The sequence below is a fragment of the Lycium barbarum genome, chromosome 1 (genome assembly GCF_019175385.1).
Source record: "Lycium barbarum isolate Lr01 chromosome 1, ASM1917538v2, whole genome shotgun sequence".
Classification (NCBI taxonomy): domain Eukaryota; kingdom Viridiplantae; phylum Streptophyta; class Magnoliopsida; order Solanales; family Solanaceae; genus Lycium; species Lycium barbarum.
This window is the reverse complement of record NC_083337.1, coordinates 142,596,140-142,618,008: the sequence shown is the minus strand read 5'-3', so window position 1 is coordinate 142,618,008 and position 21,869 is coordinate 142,596,140. Positions and strand designations below refer to the sequence as shown.

Here is a 21,869-nt window from a genome sequence, read left to right as displayed (position 1 = left end):
GTGTGTTTTGTGTTGCTGTTTAATTCAGCCACTATGTGGTAAAGGTTAGATTAACTTCAGTTTTTGTTTACACATATCGTTCAAATTCCAGTCCTATGTTACCTTAAAAAATATATAATTAGCTTGATTAAGTTTTTTTTTGGGTTCAAATGCTAGTTTCTTTTCCGCTTTAGAATTTCATCCTGCCAATCTGTTTATATTTTGTGCAAACTAGTCTTTGTTTCAGTCCCGCTTGAAATGAAAAAGATTAGTTTTCCTTTTTAACTTAGTTGTATGAACATTCAAAGATAATTGTTTGGTTCTGTTTTGATCCCATTTGAATCAAGTTCGAAGCTTTTGAATGATTGTCCCCAAGTTCGAAGCCGTACTAGCATATAAGTTATTCAAGCCATCGTGTTATGGTGGTTCCTCATTCCCGTGAAGTTGTCATTATTTGCCAGCATTTTAGTTCCTAAGTTAAAGTCTACCTGGCCTGCTGATTATTTTTTTTGTTGTTCATCTTGATTATTGAAACAGTTAGTCTGAAACTGTTTTAGAAAGCTCAGAGATAGATAGATTGTTTGATTCTGTTTTGCTTGGTGAATTAATGTTATCTACTCCTTAAAGTCAGTAGGGTATTAACCGAGTCTAGAAACTAGTTCAAATATTCCAAGAGGATTAGTTTATAAGCGTTAGGGTGATCTTGAATAAACTCTTAAATTTAGAAGTTATTACTTGTAGAACTCATTGGCAGATTTGTAGAAATCCTTAAAGTTGTATCCTTCTTAGCTTAGTTTGATTGGTTCTTATCCTCAACCTTTGTGTCTAACCTCAAATGTGCTAGAAATTAGGGTCTTAAACGATAAATAAGATCCAAAAGAAAATTGTTTATGCCTACATCATGGCCATATCTGTTAATTCTCATAATCAAAGAATAGTGTGTACTCTTAGTTGCTATGTGGAAGAAGTTTTGAATTCCAACAAATATTCAAAATGAAGAACGTATGTTCTAATTATTATATATTCTTTGCAAAACACAACTTTATGTGAAGATCATTTGCTAATTGTTATTTCTCTCATTTTTTCTACATGTACACATCGGAGCAAACGGAGTCTTAATTCGTGACTTTATCAAAACAAAGTCTCAAGATGAGACTCGGCACATCCCTCCATATAGTCATCTCATGTCGCTATTCTTAAGTCACCTCGGGCAGGCGAAACTCGTTAGAGATCCCCTGCAACATTTTATTCTTTTTCTTATCATTCATTTCCTCTCATCCATTTTTATGATTGCTAATTTGTTTGTGGTTTGAAAGTATTTGTGTAACTTATGATTCACGTAGGATTAGAATGGGTAGATTTTCTCATTTAGGATTACCGCTCTGAACATTAAATACCTGTTTTTCACCATATAGAGTGCCATCATTCATATAATAATATTTTAAACTTTGTTAGCTATAAGTTATTTTTTTTCTTTTTTTTCTCAAAGCTATTTTCTTAAATTTAAACCTCAATTAATTAACCTAAGATTGGCCGGATAACCGTAGTTAACGGATTCTAAAGGATGCCTAACCCCTTCCCTTTAGGATAATATAGAACCCTTACCTAGAATCATACTGATTAAGCAGACTATTAACGGAGGTTTAGTTAGCTTTACCTTAGTTAATAATTTAGGTGCCCTAATTCACCTTAAAATCAATTAGGTGGCGACTCCTTAAAATAAACAAGCAATTTAGGAATCTCCAATATGTTGTACTCTACTTTAACCCGGGTTAAAATGGGGTATAACAATATCAACTATAAAATCAATTGTTTTCAGGAAAGAGAGAGAGAGAATTTAAAAGAAGACCATTAGCCTTGCGCCGATACCTAGACATATTGATTTATGAGCCAATGTTACATATGATGCCATTTCAATTTGGGGTGTTCCAAATTATTTGACATTATTTTACTAACAACTTTTTTATGTAGCTTCAGTTACATTCAAAAATAAATTTATTTAACGAATTAAAATTAAAGTTTGATGTAATTCTAAATTAAATTTATTCACACAAAACTTCATATGAATGCATAACATGTGTAATTCTAAATTCAACGAAGGAAATGGAAGTTCTATTCGATCGCTACGCATTTCATATGAACTTTTGCGTGAATGCATATATATATATATACTAGTAGCATTTGGCCCGTGTTAAACCCTGGCCCAAACTATATTAGATTTTTTAAATAAACATTTAAAATTATATAATTAAAAGGCTTGAAACGGCGAAAGGAATTGAAAAGGTAATGGAGTAATTTATTTTTCTTACTCTAATCTTTCCTTGTCCTTAAAAAATGCATCTTAATAAATGATGATGTATTTTTTTATTTTTTCTTAATTTAATTTATTTTTTAAAGAAATCTATATTGTAATTTCTTAAACGATGTAGTTTCAGTATACGTTTAACTAACCACTTATCCTAAATTATACAAAACATTGATTATATCATCTTTTGTAAAAATTCAATATTCAAAAATGTGAAATGATCACTCTCATTTTGAATTATTTAATTATTATAATTCTGATAACTTTTTTTTAAAAAAAAAATTATCCCTCCCCCAGGAGCTCCTCTCCTTTTTGTCTCTTGGTGACTCGAACCCACAACTTTCGGGTTGGAAGTGGGTGCTTCCATCTGAGCAACCCGCTCTTGTTATTATTCAGAGGGCTTAACTGTTTAACTTACTGTTTCAAACATTTTTAGTTATATATGAAAAATAATTTTAGTTTTTATAATTAAGTACTTAGGTAGAAAGGGAATGTCACGATAACTTGTTTACTTGTCTATAATAAATTTCATAGGGAAAAACAATACTTTGAAACAAATTTAATAATCATTTCCACGAAAAAGAAAGACAATAATTTTTGGATCAATTTTAAATTTGGTTGAATAAATAGATCTTTTGTGGTGTCACTATCACTCAAATCCACATCATCACTCCTTGTAGCATTTAAGAAACCCATAAAGTTATTCAAATTTACTAAAATGGATGAAAACTTATAAAGCAATTAAAGCTTCAATTAGGGATAAAATGGACAAAAATTTCATGTGAGGACTACAAAACTTTGAGATCCTGTCTTATATATAATAGTAATATATATACAAAACTTCATATGAAATGTATAACAGGTGTAATTCTAAATTCAACGAAGGAAATGGAAATTATATTTGATCCGTATCTACCAATTAACTTATACGATAATCAAATTAATTCTTCTTTCGTGAAGAGAAAATTGAACAGAGAAGGAACCAACATAACTGAAAATGAATATTCTCCTAACAAAAAGCAATAAATACATGTGTAGATCTGAAATACCAATTTAGTATAGAAGGTGACTACATTATGTAATCCCAACACTGCAGAAATATAAAGAAGTCACGTAGAAAATATCCATATAGCAGCATCCTTCATCTCTTTTCATCACAAAGGTATAGAGAGAATATTGGAAGCCTTTACAATTCACGAGGCATTTGAACATAAGAAGATTGTCCTTTATATATTTTTAGGGTCACTTAAACTTTCTTGACCCTTTGTTTTTTGTAATTAATGTGAAATTTAAGGGACCATTAATAGGGAATACCAAGGGAATTAGAAATCAGTACGTGCTTATGAGTTTTGGTTCTCAATAAATTAGAGGATGAAAAGTTTGGGATGTTAAATGATAATAATTGTGACTTTTATTCTTAATGAATAAGATAAGATAAATGATAAAAAAATTAATAGGGAAAAAGTCCCAAAAAAGGAGAAAAAAGATAAATGTCACTGGAAGCCATTGAGTGGTGCCACATAGAATTTCCTATTCCTAGCTTTATATTATAAGAGTATATAGATTCCAGCTTCGTAAGACCTAATTCTAAACCTGTTAACCGGTTCGGTTTAACCGGTTAAAACCGGTAACCGGACCGGTTAAACCGGAACCGAAATCGAAACCGGTAGAACCGGTTCCGGTTAACCGTGTAAAATTTTACGGTCCGGTTCCGATATTTTTGGAACCGGAACCGGACCGGTTTAACCGATTTAACCGGTGAAATTAAAAAAAAAAAAAAAAAAAAAGAGCCGTTGGGCCGCTGTGCGTTAATGGACCGTTGGCAACGATCCATTTGCAAAAATGGTTGTTGCCAAACGGTCATTTTGTTAATTTTTGGCCTCCAAATTATTTTTTTTAACACTTTAACCCATCTCCACCCCTATATAAACCCTTCTTCATTTTCATTTTAATTCACACCAATTCACTCTTCTTCATCTTTCCCTCAAATCTCAATCTCTCAATTATAATTACTTTGCAATAATTAGCCACAAAGTCTTATTATAGTTTCAACTTTCAATTATTAATTTTACAATTATAATATTGTTCGTGGAGTTGATGATTTTGCAACAATTCGAAGTAGCTTTAGTGGATTTGCAATTCTAGCCGCCTTCACTTTGTTGGAAATTAATCCGGCAATTTGGTACCTTCGTTCCAACTCTATCTTTATTTTTCGCAATTTAATTCTAGCAATTTATTTTTCGCAATTTAATTTACGCAATTTAATTTGTTGTAATTTATTTTCTTGTGATTTATTTGATTGTGATTTAAATTAATTCTATTTAATAATGTCAAAGAGATTAAGACGTGGTGCCGGTAGTAGTAGTCGTATTGTTAGGGGTGCGCTTAATGAGGAAACATTTGTGGAAGAAACACCTAATTTAGGTATTGATGTTGGTGGAAATAATCCACTTTTAGGTCATGAGGCAATGCAACAACATTTTACTGACACTTTTAATGAAGACTTAGATGATGATGATGAAACACAACCCCCCGAAAATCCCATAGGAGATACATGTCCTGCACAATCACATACACAAGACAAACCGCCTAAAACTCGTAAGCCAACAGCTAAAGTTTGGAAATTTATGACTAAGAATAGGGAAAACCAATAAGCTACATGTAACATATGTGGACAAGTATTTAGTTTTAAGCAAGGAACCGGTAAGGATGGTGGAACGGGTACACTAAATGCTCATATGAGAACCAAACATATGGATATTTGGGGAGAGCAAACGGGTTCAAATGTGGGGGGGATTCAAATGACGATAGACCCACGAACCGGTAGAAATTTTAAGTATGACAAGAAAAAAGAACGCGTAGAAATAGCTAAAATGGTAGCTTATGATTGTTTACCATTTTCCTTTCCCTCGGGTTTGGGGTTTATTACTTACATTCAACGTTGTTATAATCCGTTATTTGAGTGTATTCCTAGAAGTACTTGTAGAGCCGATGTTATAGATTTGTTTAAAAAATATAAATTTTATTTGTGCCATGTATTTAATTCTTTAAATTGTAATGGTTGTCTTACCGCTGATTTGGGTCTTAGTATTAACCATTTAGATTTTTTTGCTATTACATGTCATTGGATTGATGACAACTGGGTTATGCAAAAAAGAATTATAGCTTTTTTATATGACGAAGGAAAAGGTCGTCACAATGGAAATTTTTTAGCCGATTCAATGTCTACTATTATGAGATTTTTTAACATTTATAGAAAAACACTTTGTATTGCTTTAGATAATGCTTCTAATAATACAAAGGCGATAGGTCTTATAAAAAGAGAACTAAACCCTCCGCTAAGAAATATTTTTCATGTAAGATGTAGTAGTCACATTTTAAATTTAATTGTTAAAGATGGTCTTGTGCATTTTGATGATTCTGTTCAAAAGTTAGAGATGCGGTTGCGTTTCTTTTTTGTAATGCTAATAGGGGAAGAATTAGAGATTTTAAGAATGCTTGTGTGGAAAATAACCTTAGACCTAGGAAAATTCAAGTAGAAATTGAGACTAGGTGGAACTACACTTACATTATGCTACAACAAGCATATGAGTATAGGATTCCCATACAACAAGTTCACAACAAATATAATACTGATAATGATGATTGGTTAAATTATTCGCATTGGGAAGATGTTAAAGAATGTGTTGAACTCTTAGAAAATTTTTATAATGCAACTCTTGCTTTTTCTAGACAATTCTACCCCACAGTAACCGGAATTTTAGCCTACTTAGCGGAAATAGCTAGAGTTTTACAAGAGTATAAATATAAACCCGATTATCAAGTGGCTATTTTTGAAATGATAATCAAATTTAAGAAGTATTTTTTTCCCATCCCAACTTTATTTATATTGGGTTCTCTTTTAAATCCTTGTTTAAAAGTATCTTATACTAAAAATTTGGTTAGTCAAATTTATACATTTTTAGAAATTGAAGAGGGAGTTCAACCATCTTTAGCTGAAGCCGAACTCGCTATTGATGATGAGTTTAGAAAATTTTTTACTCATTATTCTAGTTTGGAAGAACATGCTACACCCGTTGTTGCTCCACGCCCTACTACTTCTCAGAGTAGCAAAAAGGGCTTGTCAGGTTTAAAAGTTTTACATTCACAGCCAACTTCTTCTTCTACTGCAAACTTTGATGAATATAACTTTTATTTGATGCAGCCAAATATGGATATCAAGGAACTGGATAACTTGGACGTCTTAGCATGGTGGAAGAAGTACAAGGCAAGTTATCCGATACTTTCAAGAATGGCTCGAGATATATATCCTTACGGTTCAAGTATCAACCGTGTCTTCGGAGAGCGCATTTAGCCAAGGAAGACAGTAAATTGGAGACCATAGACATTCATTATCCGGCTTTAGCTTGCAAGTACTAGTGTGCATTCGCGATTGGATTAGATCGGAGCGACGCAACCAAAACTTAGAAGCGGAGGAAGGCGAAGAGGAACAAATTGAAGATTTGATAGCTAGTGGACCGGACCAAATGGAAGACTTTGAAGATATTTCCATGACCGAATATGATGTGGGGGAAATTAACGAAATGGTTCAAAATTGGTGATTTTATTATTCTATTATTTTTATACAACTCATGTATTATTTGCAAGTTAAAAAAAACTACAACTTGCAAATAAATGTTATCCAAGAATGAATAAAATATATGGCTCATTGAGCTTTCTTCTATTTACTTGTGTTCATATTTTTACTTTTATTAAGTTAGGAATATACTTAAAATATACTAAGAATATACTTATAATATATATATATATATATATATATATATATATATATATATATATTAAGTTATATAAGTATATATAGTATATAAATATATATAGTATATATATTAAGTATATATAATATATAAGTATATATAGTATATAGGTATATATATACTATATATATTAAGTTATACATATAAAGTTATACATATATATAAGTATATATAGTATATAACTTATATATAAGTATATATAGTATATATATAGTATATATAGTATATAAATATATATAGTATATATATTAAGTATATATAGTATATAAGTATATATAGTATATAGGTATATATAGTATATATATTAAGTTATACATATATATAAGTATATATAGTATATAAGTATATATATTAAGTATATATAGTATATAAGTATATATAGTATATATATTAAGTTATACATATATATAAGTATATATAGTATATAACTTATATATAAGTATATATAGTATATAAGTATATATAGTATATATATTAAGTTATACATATATATAAGTATATATAGTATATAACTTATATATAAGTATATATAGTATATAAGTATATATATTAAGTTATACATATATATAGTATATAAATATATATAGTATATATATTAAGTATATATAGTATATATATATATATATATATATATATATATATAAGTATATATAGTGTATATATTAAGTTATACATATATATAAGTATATATAGTGTATATATTAAGTTATACATATATATAAGTATATTAAGTTATACATATATATGTATACGAAAAGCACTATTCTGTATTGCTGACTTACTATTAGCCTGTTAGTCAGTAAATATTTAAATTTTAATTATAAAGTTGTATAACATATGTAAATATAGCTACAATATACTAATAAATACTATAATATATATATATATATATATATATATATATATATATAATACAAAAAACAAAAAAGGTTTTAACCACTCCAAACCGGACTGGTTCCGATTTGGAGTTTCAAACCGATAAACCGGAACCGGTTAAGCGGTTCCGGTTTTTTAACCGGAACTGGCCGGTTCCCTAACCGGTTACCGGTCCGGTTTCGGTTGCAACCGGTTGCCAGGTTTACCTAATTCCCATCAAACAGAACTCAACAAACTAATAAATATTCAAGTCCTCTCAATTCTGATCAGCGATCATGGATATCATGTTCGCCGAGTTTCAAAATTAAATATTGCTCCATCCCAACTTAGCCTCTTGTTGAAATTGGAATCGCTACTGACTCATTCAAAAATTAGTAAATTGTTGCTGAAATTGATTATGAAACATGGAGTACTATTTAAAATTAGTTATTTTTTCTCTATAGATTCTTAAGTATTGTTATTATTGGGAATTTTCATAGTGAAAAGAGCTCTGAGATATTGGACAACCTAAGTTGGCAAGAACCCGAGTTGGAAATTTACTCCCCCCTCGGGCCGATTTGAGAGGAAGTCTAGAAAATTGAAAATTAACTTTTAATGATTTCAACTTGAAAGTCTAAAATTTCTATTTAATGAAGGAAATATGAAAATACATTAGCACAAAAAACAATAGAAAAAGGATAACAACTACAAAAAGAAATATTATTAACTTAACCTTTCAGCATGAAAAAAATCGTTAACAATTTTTCGTATTGGACATTTCGATTTTTTCGAATAACTTAATATTTTAGGAAACCACAATTCTTGAATTTTTCATGTGTCTGTATATCCGCACATACTTTCATAACTCATGGTATATATAATTCTGCATTTTACCTGGAGATCTTTTTCATTATTGTATAGTAGTTTTCAAAACACGAAATATTAAACAGAGTAACATCTCAAAACACATATAGTGCCCTAAGAATAAGAGAGATGGATGTCACGTGCCTAAACGAAATGAGACGTGACACGACACTCAATACCTGTCAACTTGCATCGAACGAATCAATTTTGTGTAGTAACTATCCACTTTGCACATGTATGTCAATTTGCTTAATTAACAATAATATGAAATGATTCAATTCAATATGTTTATAGATTAAGACATTACGATAGAAATGTCATTCATAAAGCCATACGAGTACCATAACCCAAACAAATTAATACAAGTTCATATATGGAGGATCTATGTCAACACTTTAAAATTAAATAAGAATAAAAGTTACGGCCTTAACTCGACTATATAAAAGAAGGGAATACTTAAGGTGCTTCCATGATCCAAAGTGATCTCACTGTAATAGAGATGAAGTAGGATCCTAACTCGCACGTGAACCGCCCTGTTCCAGACCAGCGGTTGAACGTAACACCATGAAAACTAGAATAATATAGATTATAATCCATATGTATGGGAGAAACTATGAAAACCTATCAATCTAACAGTAATCATTAGAGATATACAAACAATATATGCAAAGAATATACTGCATTGCAGTGAGTCGAATGATAAGAATACGAGAGCCTAATCTAGAGAGAAGAAAAACTTTCCATTGATTGTAGAAAAATATCTAACTTCTGTTTACAAATCTGAATATCCTCAAGTATATATAGTGGTGTATACAAGTGTATATGAAAGCTGTATACAGGTGTCAAACAACCTCCACGACCGTGCACCACCACCACTGCTTCACACTGTTGATCAGTTGGTTGCATAACTAACTTCTCTCACAGCGTGTCAACTAACTACCACTCGTATTCACTAACTAACTAGACTGCTAACTACATTGCTAATTACACATTAAGCTATATCTATTACAAGTGTATCACAAGTGATCATGATGCATGAATTAGCATATATAGAAACTGTTAAAAATTAGCTAAGTTTACTTCATATATAGACATAGAATTGGCGCAAAGATTTCATTTAATATACGTTGAGGAATTGAGAGACTGAGATCGTGGTAAGATATGAAGAGCAAAGGACAGAAAAATCATTTCACGTTAATTTTAATGGAGAAATAGCGATTTTGAGTTACATTTCAAATGATGGATAACCTTAAAACCCGGCCCGAAAAGTGATAGGTGTGCCTTTGCATGATTCCAACAGGTATATCATGTAGAGATTACGCTGTACATATTTGCACATGTGCTAACTAAAGCTATCCAATATTTTTTAAAGTATTTAGAAAATACTTTCAAATTCATATATGCGAAACGACTTTGGTTGTACAATTTTTACAAGTTTGACTGATGAATTGCAACAACTCACTCTATAAAGAAACATATAATCTACATCATTAAAAGGCAACCTAATACATGACTTTTAACATGATACCAGTTTGGATACTCTATCAGCAAATAAGTAGCTCACTCTTTTGCTTCTGCAAATGTACTAAATAACAACTAATGATGAGTACTTCTTGAGATAGAAGAATATTGCAGTTAACTACCTTTTCCTTCTGTAATTGAGATTCAGCTATACACAAGGTGAAAAAGAAGGGTAAGGATGAAATTTGAACTCCAAACTTCACCCGAAAGTTTCAAGTTTGAAGATGGCCAAGCCTAACATCAGACTGTCGAGTTTGAAGTTCAAATTTCAGACTTTCAAATTCAACTTCAGCCCAGTCGATTGAAGTTAGGCTTGGTCCAGTTCCCAATTGCAAACTCGGAAAAGTGAAGTTGAAAGTCAGACCTGAAATTTTCAACTTTAATCCTGTATATCTCAATTTCATTCTAAAATGACTAAACTTTAAATATTTATAAATTTCGATTATTCTTTAATTAAGGATCCTCCAAGCAGGTGATTTATAAGAATGACCTTAGAGATGAGTGGTCTTGAATTTTTTTACCCCATAGTTTTGTGCCTTAGACAACACTTTGACTTTTGACTTTGAAAGTTTGCCTATGAGCTGAAAATTCAACACCAACCATTTTCAAAGTCATTTGACGTAATTTCCTTCCTCCAAGCAACTATTTGTGCACTTGCATGCTTTATTTCTTATTCATGCAATAATTATAAGAGTTTTAAGTTATGTATGTACTAACATCGTAAAAATTATTTGAATAATCATGTCAAGTTAATAGCTAATTACCGGTAACTCTATTAAATAGCATTGTTTTTATTTACAACTTGGAATAAATAATAAGTAACATAACATGTTATAACAACTTAATTTTCAGAAATGATGTAAAAGATTCACTACACACTACCAATGTACACGATATGAATGTAGAAGAATAAAATAAATGAACATGCAATAGATTGGAAGATCAGATATAGCCGTACAGAAATGGAATCTCTACAAAAATGCTACACATACATCCACCACAATTGTCGATTGAAATATATATTTTAAACTTATTTCTTTGGATATTAGTTTAAAACAGAAATGTAGATGTGTTTACACTCATAGAAAATCAGAGTTGACGCGGTAGATACAATTGGTATATATTTTGGTTTTCAAAGTCAAGGTCTTTCGTTCCAAAGCATCCACGCGCTTCAATAGTGATAAGTTTCATGGAGGTTGTTACTCTACATATATTAATAGCAACTTCCCTTTTTTTATTAATTCTTTTTTGGGGATTATTAGGCAACACTTTTTGTTTATTCTTTTATTACTTAGCAACTACGCTTACTAGAAGGAGAAGTTTCAGATCAAATAAGGCTTAATATAGTGCTTAGAAGGAATATATTCCCTCGGTCCCAAAATATTTGTCACTTCTCGCTTCTCAAAAGTCAATTTGAATAACTTTCGGAACTAAATTAGATTAGATTATTTTAAAATTAAAATTTAGATATTTAAAAATTATACGAAAAGAATTATAAGTTGTAATTCTTCTCATATTAATATGGTAAAAATATACATCTTAAAATGTTTGTCAAAGTTTATGTAATTTGACTCTCGAGAAGCGAAACGTGACAAGTATTTTGAGACGAAGGAGTATAGAATTTACTAGGCTTTTGATATTTGAGAATAGGGCCTCATTTTTTTTTGGAGACTTCAACATTTGTTTTTCACCCGGTGTTTGATATTCGTATTGGGGCCGGATTAAATCCGATTCGGATGCATCGGAAAGTCCACATTGGGGGTAAAGCACTCCCTAAAAAAGGTGACTAAATTCATATTCAGGCTCGAATCCAACGCCGTTGATTAAGAATGAAGGAGTACTTACCACTCCATCACAACCCTCGGTGTCGAAGACTTTAAAGTTTCCATAAGGCACCAATGCATCACTAGTTGTAACAACTATATCATTTTTGTCTATTTTGTATGTCCAAAAATTAACTTTTTTTGCAGTTGAAGTGTACACAATATTAGTTGATAAATAAAATGAAATTTTGAAAGATAATTCAGACAAAACTGGAAGAAGAGAATCCCAAATCAAAGAACAACTAAAATATGCACAACTGTCAATTTTCCATATACATTACTCAATAACTATTTGAATTTCATCTGAGCTTGAATAATCTGAGTCACTGTTGGACGAATTAGTAGGAGTAACTTCCTCATGCTGCTGAAGGGATTTTATTATTTCTTCAGCTTCACCAAGAAGATGAATAGCATGTTGGACATTTTCCTCCCTCTTCTCTATGGCACAGTCAGAACATATTTTAGTAATGACATAAGGCATATTGATCAAACAAGCACCAAGAATACCTGCAATCATAACAGAGATATAATCGAAAAATACTACGTGTGTCTGATCATCAATTCTTTCGCCGTCCTCTAGTATGATTTGACTCATTTGATACATAGAGTTTGCTGCTATAACCTTGGCTGGCTTTCTTGAGTAATCATCTTTTGTAACATAGTTTTGTGCTATGTCTGCAAAATTCTGAAGAATCCCTTTTCCTGTTTTTCCTTGAAGAGCCAGTTTTTGCAAGTTTTGATCAAGCCATTTACGATATAGATATAGCTCCAACCATGCTATGTCTGCTGCCCGTGTGTTTTTCTCCGAATTTCCATTGGTTCCAAGGACATCTTCAATGAAGCTGACATACTTGAGACTTTCACTGACACTGAGTAAGAGATTGTCTACAATTTTGTGATCAATGTTAGGAATTGTAGTGGCAATAGTTGTTAAAGTTACAATAGGCATTTTCCAACCATTATGTAGCTCTTGAAATTGTGGAGATGGAAATTGGTTTTTGTTAAACTTACCAACTAAAAGCTTCATCAGATGTTTTGGCTGCTGTTTTCTACCAATTTCCATCATCCAAGTTGTGTCATCCCTCTTGTTTTCCATCACCTCAGCCAGTTCCTCCTCACCTTCTAGATGTAAAACATACCGACTTATGTCTTCCTCCAGATTCTCTGCTGATTCTGATTCTGAGTTGATTATGTTGTTGCACCACGAGGAAGGAAAAAAGCACGAATTTAGCAACCTTAGTAGGAGAATTGGGAACAGTTGCACTATCTTGCTGGCTACCGCAATCAGAATCTGTACTCTTATACAATTTCCCAAAATTAAATTTTGTATCTGCTGAACTAACTTTCTGCATTTTGGATTCATGATTTGCAGGGCAAAGGGACTATCTTTCCAATCTTTTAGTCTTTCAAGCAAATGCTTTTCTACTTTAATATTCATTATGTTCCTCCATGAACATTTAATTCTAGCAATTGCAAACCATCTGATAAGTGAGGACACTGTGCCTACTGCCACTCCACCGGCTTGAATCCTGGAAATGCAATATGTTGATCTTCTATAATCGGACATGGACTTCACATGTGCACCAAACAAGTTGTCACGGAGTGACACTTCCAATAACAAAAGACCATTCAGACAACAGATTGCGCAACAAGTAGCACAAGTGGCAGAGCGTGCCAACACAAACTGAGGATTCCCTGTTTCTGCCATGATAAGAAATTTCCTCAAATTTTCTTCCAGTTTCACTTCAACCGGTTTTTCACCTTCTACTAAATCTTGAAGCGAAATCTCTTGGACTTTTCCTCTGTACTTCAATTCCAAATAACATTTAATCGTTGGAACTGTCAGCGCTGAGAAGCACATGATCACAAATAGAAAAACAATAGACAGCATAACCACAATATGCTCTATTTTTTCTGAGTAGATAACACCAGTGCCTAACTCAATGCAAACGTTCGCAGCAAGGGTGAGAACAAGAATACCCAATGCTGCCATTTCCATGAAGATATCTTTATTATCCATCAGCGCGAGCGAAGGCATAAAATTAGCCATCGCTGTGGACATGAAAACAACACTGCTAAGTTTAGCCATCTGATCATTTTCCCCTGGCATGGGATTGTTTAGATCAAGTGGCAACTTAACTACAACACCTAATAAAGTTAATGAAGCAGCATTAAGAGTGAAAAATCTGCATGGAAGCCAAAACTTTCTCCTTCTAATTCCTTGTATTGCATCTACTATCATTGCAAGTATGCAAATCAAAGATGCTGCTACAATATACCTTCCAATCCATGGCATTGGTGCACTGAATTTGTCATTAGACATATTTGTCATGAGATCTTTTTCTTGGGTGAGGTGATTAAGAAAGAAAATGTGGACAAGAAATGACCCACAAACTATTGGAACACACATAAAACTTGGTACTTATAAATAAAAAGTTGCTTGAAAGTAGATTTTATTCCAATAGTCTTGACACTCTTTTGAGTCGTGAGGTGTGCAGTTTGACCTTAGCCAAAGAAATTGATCAGTATGTTCATACTCTTTAAGTCAACATACAATTAGTTATGCCAATTAAAAAAGGAATTATTCCTTTTGCGACAGAAAAATCCATTACGTTTGGAGATTATTATACGAATAAATTGAGCGCAATGGTTTTGAAAAAAATTTGAAGATTATAGGAAAAAGTCTGTTCAATGCCTTCTTTGACGATACCAACCTTATTTTTTCAACTTACAGTACTGTATTGAAATTTCCATTCAATTTCTATTTCTACGATGCAGTTTCCAGTGCTTCATTCAGTGGAAATTTCATGTCATATTTGGAGGACCAAAGCGTATTTTAAGGAAAAAAACTCTCACTACTTCACATACTTTTCTATGTTCCTTCGTAAACATTGTTTTAGATTAATGTTTAGTTAATCATTAGCCACAATAATATGCAACTTAACTTAGTTAAAAAATAGAAAGATTCCCAATGTTGATCATGATAGTTTAAACTCAACATCTGGTTAACATCCGCTAATTAATCGACCGAATATGGTTCCACTCTTTCTCGCACCTTGCAAGTTGCAAGTAGGGAGAGTGTAATTTAATGCATGGATTGAGTTATTCGTTTTTCTTTTTTATGGATTTAATACCCTGTCTAATCTAACGGCCAATTTGAAAATTAGAAAAAAAACAGCATGTACTAACTACATCTACCCGAATCTTTGTCTGGCTATGACTTTGTTAACACGTAGTCGCAATAGTTCTCACCGTCCAAAATTTCCAACTTGTAAGGAGCTTTTTATTTCTTTACTAGTAAACTTATTCGCGCTTCGCGCGATAATATTATCGACATAGTCTCTAACTCTTTTTCTAATACTCGGAGATTAAAAATAAAACTATTGATTTAGTGACTTTTATTTATATTTTTCATGTTTTAGGCTCTGTATTAAATTCAAAAATCACCTTTTAAGTTAGAACTATCTCTCTTCTTCTTCTTTCAACAATATCTATTTTTCATTTAGCTAATAAAAATAATGCCAATAGTTTGCATAGCAAGACACTTTATTTTTAACATTCACTCACAAAATAGACTTATAAATTTAGAAAGTTCAAACCGCGTCAATTTTTTTTATCATCCTCTTTGTCCAATAAAAATAATTTTGAAACATTTGTAATGAATTACAATCTAACGTTTATCAATATAAATCTAATTTTAAGAATAATCTTTAGATATTTAAGAAAACATTTTGTATGTTGTAAACCATAATATACATTTTTCGTTTTCATTAAGAAATTAGTGGGACAACCTCTTTAAAAAAACACCATAAAAAGATCTTGTAGCAAATTTTGAGGAAGTTAAGTCCTTTGTGGTTCCGACTTTTTATACTGTATGCATATGCATAGGAAGATAATCACATATTTTTCATGTTGTCATTTATTTGGGAAGCATGTAGAGATAATTATACTTTCTCAATTGTCGCTCTATCTTTTTTCTATTGCAAGTAATGAAAAGATAATGGAAATCAATTTGAATTTAGTACAATTAGCCCTAAAATTCAAATAGACATTTTAGGGTAACTAAAGGCAAAGTTACTAAATACGAATTAGCACTATACTTATTAAGTTTGGAACAGACTAAAAGAGTAACAACACACATATATACCCCGCTTTTTTTTTGAGCTCTTAAGGAGTGAATACCTTTTTCTCTGATGTTGTCGTTACCTATCAAAAACTCAAAATCATTTTAAAAGCAAACACAATAAAGAAAATAAAAGAGAATCTACAATAGTGTGCATCACGAAAACAAAATAAACTAATACATGAAAAAGCTCCTCAAAGTGGGTGTATATATATGCGTTGTTACTCTTTTCCTTTTTCTCGACGTGGGTTTTTTTTTTGCCAGTCATTTTCTTTTTCGTACTCTTATTTAACTCTTCTGTATAATTGATATTGTGGTGAGCTTTTTCATGTATTAGTTGATTTTGTTTTGAAAATATAAAAAATGTGTACTCTTCTGAGGTGAACAAAAAATGATTTTAGGTGAACAAAAAATACGTAGGAGGGTAAATCATACGAGACAATGACATTTGGAATAGAAGAGTTAAATAGGAGTACGAAAAAGAAAATGACCGGCAAAAAAACACCCACGTTGAGAAAAGGGAAAAGAAAAAGATGGAACTTTCTGTGCAAAAATTTGGGAGGAGGAGCGGAATGCAAATGATAAATGAAAAGGAAGAGAAAAAATTGTGCAATGAATTAGATATGTTTTGTATTTATAGTAGCCAATACAATTATAACTTATTACACTAATATTGAATGCATTATGATCGTGGTAATAAAATTAGTGTATGGTGCACTAATTTTCGTACAAATAATCTAGGAAGAATGTTCCCCTTTTCAACGGAAATAATGGCTAATTAAAACAAAAATTAGAGAAAGTTTTTTAAAAAAAAGGCAAAAAAAGGAGAATTAACTGAAAAAGTAATATAATTAAGAAAAAAAGATCATTAACACTCCCAATGCAATGCAAGATGACTCTTTGCTAACACTCTTCATTGTCTTCCATTTACTACAATTCTTAATGGTCTTCATAACTTTTCATTTTCCTTCTCTATAATAACGAATAGAAGAGGAAGAGAGTAAGAGAGTTAAGAGGTATAATTAAGAGAATTAAATAAGTAATGTTTTGGTTTTTTTAAAAATAGAACATTAATTTTTAAATGAGAAAAAAATTAAAAAAAGGAGAAAAAATATAAATGGTTTTCTGGGTCATAGAGAAGTGCCACATCACCTAGCTTATGCATAGCTTTATATTATATATAGATAGATATAGATTTCCATTAAATGTTTATTTATGTGTCATCTCATTAATAACATAATTTTACTAAGGTTAAATGGAAAATAATTAATTGTGCATGAACTTCTAAAACTATAAATAATTTGAGACAACTATTTTAATAACCACAACCGATAAATGAGACAGACGGAATAACTTTTTTCAACATATTTCCCACTGGTACTTTTCTTTTACCTTTTCCGTTCTATTTTTGTCTTTTTCTCACACTTTCCCAAGTTTAGTCCAAAGGCATGATATATAAACAGACGCTCAAATTTGGCCTTAGCTAGCAAGCATGTCATCCAACTTTGGGTGTGCACAAATAGATACCTCAACTTGTATAAAGTTGAACACGTAAACAAAAATGATAATGTGGCACTGACGTGACACATAAATTTGGAGGTGTTTAGATGATCATTTGGTAAGTTGGATTGTTTAACTGACAAAGTGGAGATAAATTGAGATGCCTACTTGTGCACACCCAAAATTGGAGGACGTACTTACAAGCTGAGGCCGAATTTGATGGCCTGTTTAACTATTATGCATATTCCAAAAAAGAAAATTCTCTCTTTGTTCATTTGTACGAATCTTCAATACTTCCTCTTCCTCCTAATTCTTTGGAGAATTCACGTATGCTTTTTTTTATTCATCATACCCTGCAAAAGTTGGTAAACATAATATTTAAGTGGAACTTAAATAAGAAAAGAATTGTAAAAAAATAACAGAATAATACCTTGATAGTATTTTTTTTGTTTTGTTTCCCACCTAGTTTCGATATTTGCATTAAAGCCCGACTATATTCGGATTCGCACTACGTAGGGCCTCATCCGGTGAAAGCGCTCCTGTTGAGGATTTTTCCATACCCAGGACTCGAACTCAAAACCTCTGGTTATGAGAGGAGCAACCTCATTCGCTGCACCACATACTTTTGTTTGGTCGTTGATAATATTTCCTATCACTCTAAAATGAGAATTCACCCTTTTAATTTCTTTATATCTTCTTATTTAGTAGAGGAATCACCATTCGTTATTCTTCCCCATCTAAAGTTGTACCACCAGAATCAAAGAACAAACATTAAATATAAAACGGTATAAAAATTTCATTAAAAATGATCGGGGAAAACATGTTAGTAGAACGAAAACTAAAATCAGCAAGAGAAGCTTTTTAAGGATAAAAAAGATTGAAATATAATAGTATATATATGAACAATTCTAAAAGGGTATTAATCAGTTTTCCATTTACCTACTTCATTAGCAAATACCGACGTCGAAATCATCATCGAACAAATAAGTAGTGAAAATGGAAGGACAAAGGCCGAGTCTCTTCTTTCAATATAATATCGCATTAGAAACCAAAAGAAAGGGAAAATGGTCAAAACAGATTAAGAAGTAGATGAAATAGTTATACTTATATTTACCGATGAGTAACTGATGCAGCTTTACGGTTTCGTAATTAACGTAGTTTGTGGTTGTTGAACTTTTAAGCACAAATTAGAATTGAAGTGAATGAAACATACGGGGTAAAAATGAAAAAAGAAACGGCAAAAAAACTGAAGCAATAATCGTGATCCTAAAGTGATGCCATTTTAGCGCAATAAATTAATACGTCTGTTACATAATTTTATCAAACTCAATAAAGGCAGAGTACAATTAATCCTTTAATTAGAAAATAAGGAAAAATTGAGAAAAACTCAAAAAAAGGAGAAAAAAGATAAATGCAAATGGAGGTCATAGAGAGGTGTCACATCACCTTGTCTATGCCTAGCTTTATATTATATATAGATTCTTCATGTGACACTCAAAATCAACCAAGACTAGAAGAACTAGAAAGCAATTAAATTCAACAAAGAAAGGTCAACAAGGAAAAAAAGACAAAGTAGTAAAATAAATAAAAACCCTTGTATCGACTAGTTGAACCTTATAAAACAAAGGTACCATAATATCCTACTCAAATAATCAGTTGATAAGTGACACCTTCATGCTAGTAATTTATTTAGTAACCACTAGCTCAATTAATAAGGGAAAGATAAGATTTGTTATTGTTTCAGTTCAGTTTTCAGAAAATGTAATAATGATATCTTAAAAACGACTATTGTGACATGTGATGAATGATCTGATTAATGATATAACATTGTAGTTTGTGCTCTGTATTCAAAACTTTATTATATTAGTGTTTGCTACGAATACAAAGTTAACAAAAATTTATTAATACTTTTTAAAAGAGAAGACTTATTTAAAAGGACACTATTTTTCTCTCTTTGAGATAAAACAATAGCAATATTTAAGCATCAATTGATACTTTGAATTTTGATTCAATTAATTTAAAGGTGTAAAATATTCTATTGTTAATGTATGTAGATTGGGCCTAAACAATACCTATTATTTTTTTTATCAAATTTTGATTTGGATAATTTTAATTCAAATTATTATATTAATTTTACATGTTTAAAATGAAACAAAGTAGAAATTTGATTTTCTATTTAAATGAAGAACTTCTATTTTTTAATTTTTAGTAAATATTTTTGGTTTAACTCATTTTACTTGTCATGTTGTCTTTTACACGGTTTTTTAAGAAAACGTCAATTAGAATTAGAATTTCGCTAATTTACCTTATTAATTATTTGATCTCCATTTAATATTATTTTTTCTTTTATGACATTAATCTCTTTTCACATTTATTAGAGTAAGGAAAAAAATAAAAAAGTAATTAAATTCTATCTTATTTTAATATATAAGTATTTTAAGTATGTCACTGTACAATAATTTCATTTGCTCTCACTAATGGGTTGATACACATGTGACAATGAATCCATCATTATTGATTTAATGAGATACTTTGGAAATTACATGAATATTGTTTGATTTTTTAATATGAGATGCACTTTTTTTTTTTACATTGTTTATTATTTTAATATGGGATTCACTTTTTTTTTTTTTAATATTGCTTGATTTTGTTAATATGGGGTCCACTTTTTTTTTCCCGTGAGTTTGGAGGTGGTGGGTTTCACTTTTTTTTTTTTTTAAAATATTGGATGGTGTTTAATATGGAGCCCACACTTTTTTTTTTTTAAATGAAACGGACGACGAAAAAGTTGAGTCAACCCGCTCTTCTATATAGTTAAAAAATTATAGTCTTCAAAAGAAATAGATTTTCCTATTGCAAAAGGAATAATTCCCATTTAAAATTGGCATAACTGATTTATAATCGATTTACTCTGGTATAATTAGATGGCTAAACATTGCAGTGTTGTCTTTAGTTTCTATTTTGGAAGATCTTCCAGAAAGATCGTTCTTTTCTGCACCAAGACAATTTTGGTCATGACAGTAACATTTGTCAGAATGCTTTCTATCAAAATGGGCCATAGAATGTCGGGCTATATGTATTTTCTGATTCGATGTCAGGTATTCGTGGTCGGAACCAGTAACCCAAATTCGTGTGGGAAGACCTCGATAAAACACTCTCTATCAAAAGATAACTTTATTAATTCAACTCAACTCCGATACATCCTATTGATCGAAATAACAGGGCGTCACGAGGAATATTGCCCCTTTCTAATATGTCCCTTCATAAACATTGCTTGAGATACATGACAAGATTTCAATTTTTAACTTGTCTTTTTTTTTTTTTTTTTTTTTTTGGTGCATAATTTTTTAGCTTGTCTTCGAAGTGACACGGGAGGAATTAAAATGTGGTTTGTCCCTTCTTTGAACTCGCGTATAGCAAAAATTTAATGGACAGGGCCAGTCATTTTCTATTTTAATGGATTAATGTCTCTGTCTAGTTAGTTTAAGGTCAATTTGAGAACTAGAAAAGCAATATATACTAAATCCACTAGACTTTGTCTGGTTATGGTTAAGGACCTGATCGTTTCATAGTTATCACAATAGTTATCACCGTCAACTCCCACCAGCACTTCAAAGAAGTTTTTAATTTCTTTATACTTCTACGCAACACTCAAAAATCAACAAACAAAGAAGAACAAAGTGTTAGAAAAAATGATTTTGATATCTCTGAAAAGAAGTGTCCAATGTAATCCTAGTAAAATTGTGTCTAGATTCATTTTCTTTACCAAGTTGATGAGTCTTTAATATGTCATTTATTTATCCATATTCTAACGTGCTTTTGGGATTTGTAAGACAAATATTCAAAGCCTTGAAGAGCCTTATTAGCCCGTTCTAACCTAAAGTCTTTTCAACCAGAACAGACCCTTGGTTGCAGGCTTGAGTCCTTCAGCCATTCTCATGTCTTATATCTATATACACTTCTTGTTCTTCTCATATAGAGAACAAGATTAAGAGAAATTTCTTCTCTCATATTCTATTAGTGTGCTGGTTTTTTATTTTATTTTATCTTTGTCAGATTCTGGCTCCTAGTTTTATATATACTAG

The 21,869-nt window shown here is 31.1% G+C and overlaps 1 protein-coding gene across 1 annotated transcript; it reads right to left on the bottom strand.

Moving 5' to 3' along the window:
* Positions 1-12,438: 12,438 nt before the first annotated feature.
* LOC132615325 (uncharacterized) lies at positions 12,439-14,484 on the bottom strand. Its single transcript, XM_060329913.1, has one exon. The coding sequence runs from the start codon at positions 14,482-14,484 to the stop codon at positions 12,439-12,441; it is 2,046 nt and encodes a 681-aa protein (XP_060185896.1).
* Between the last annotated feature and the right edge of the window lie 7,385 nt (positions 14,485-21,869).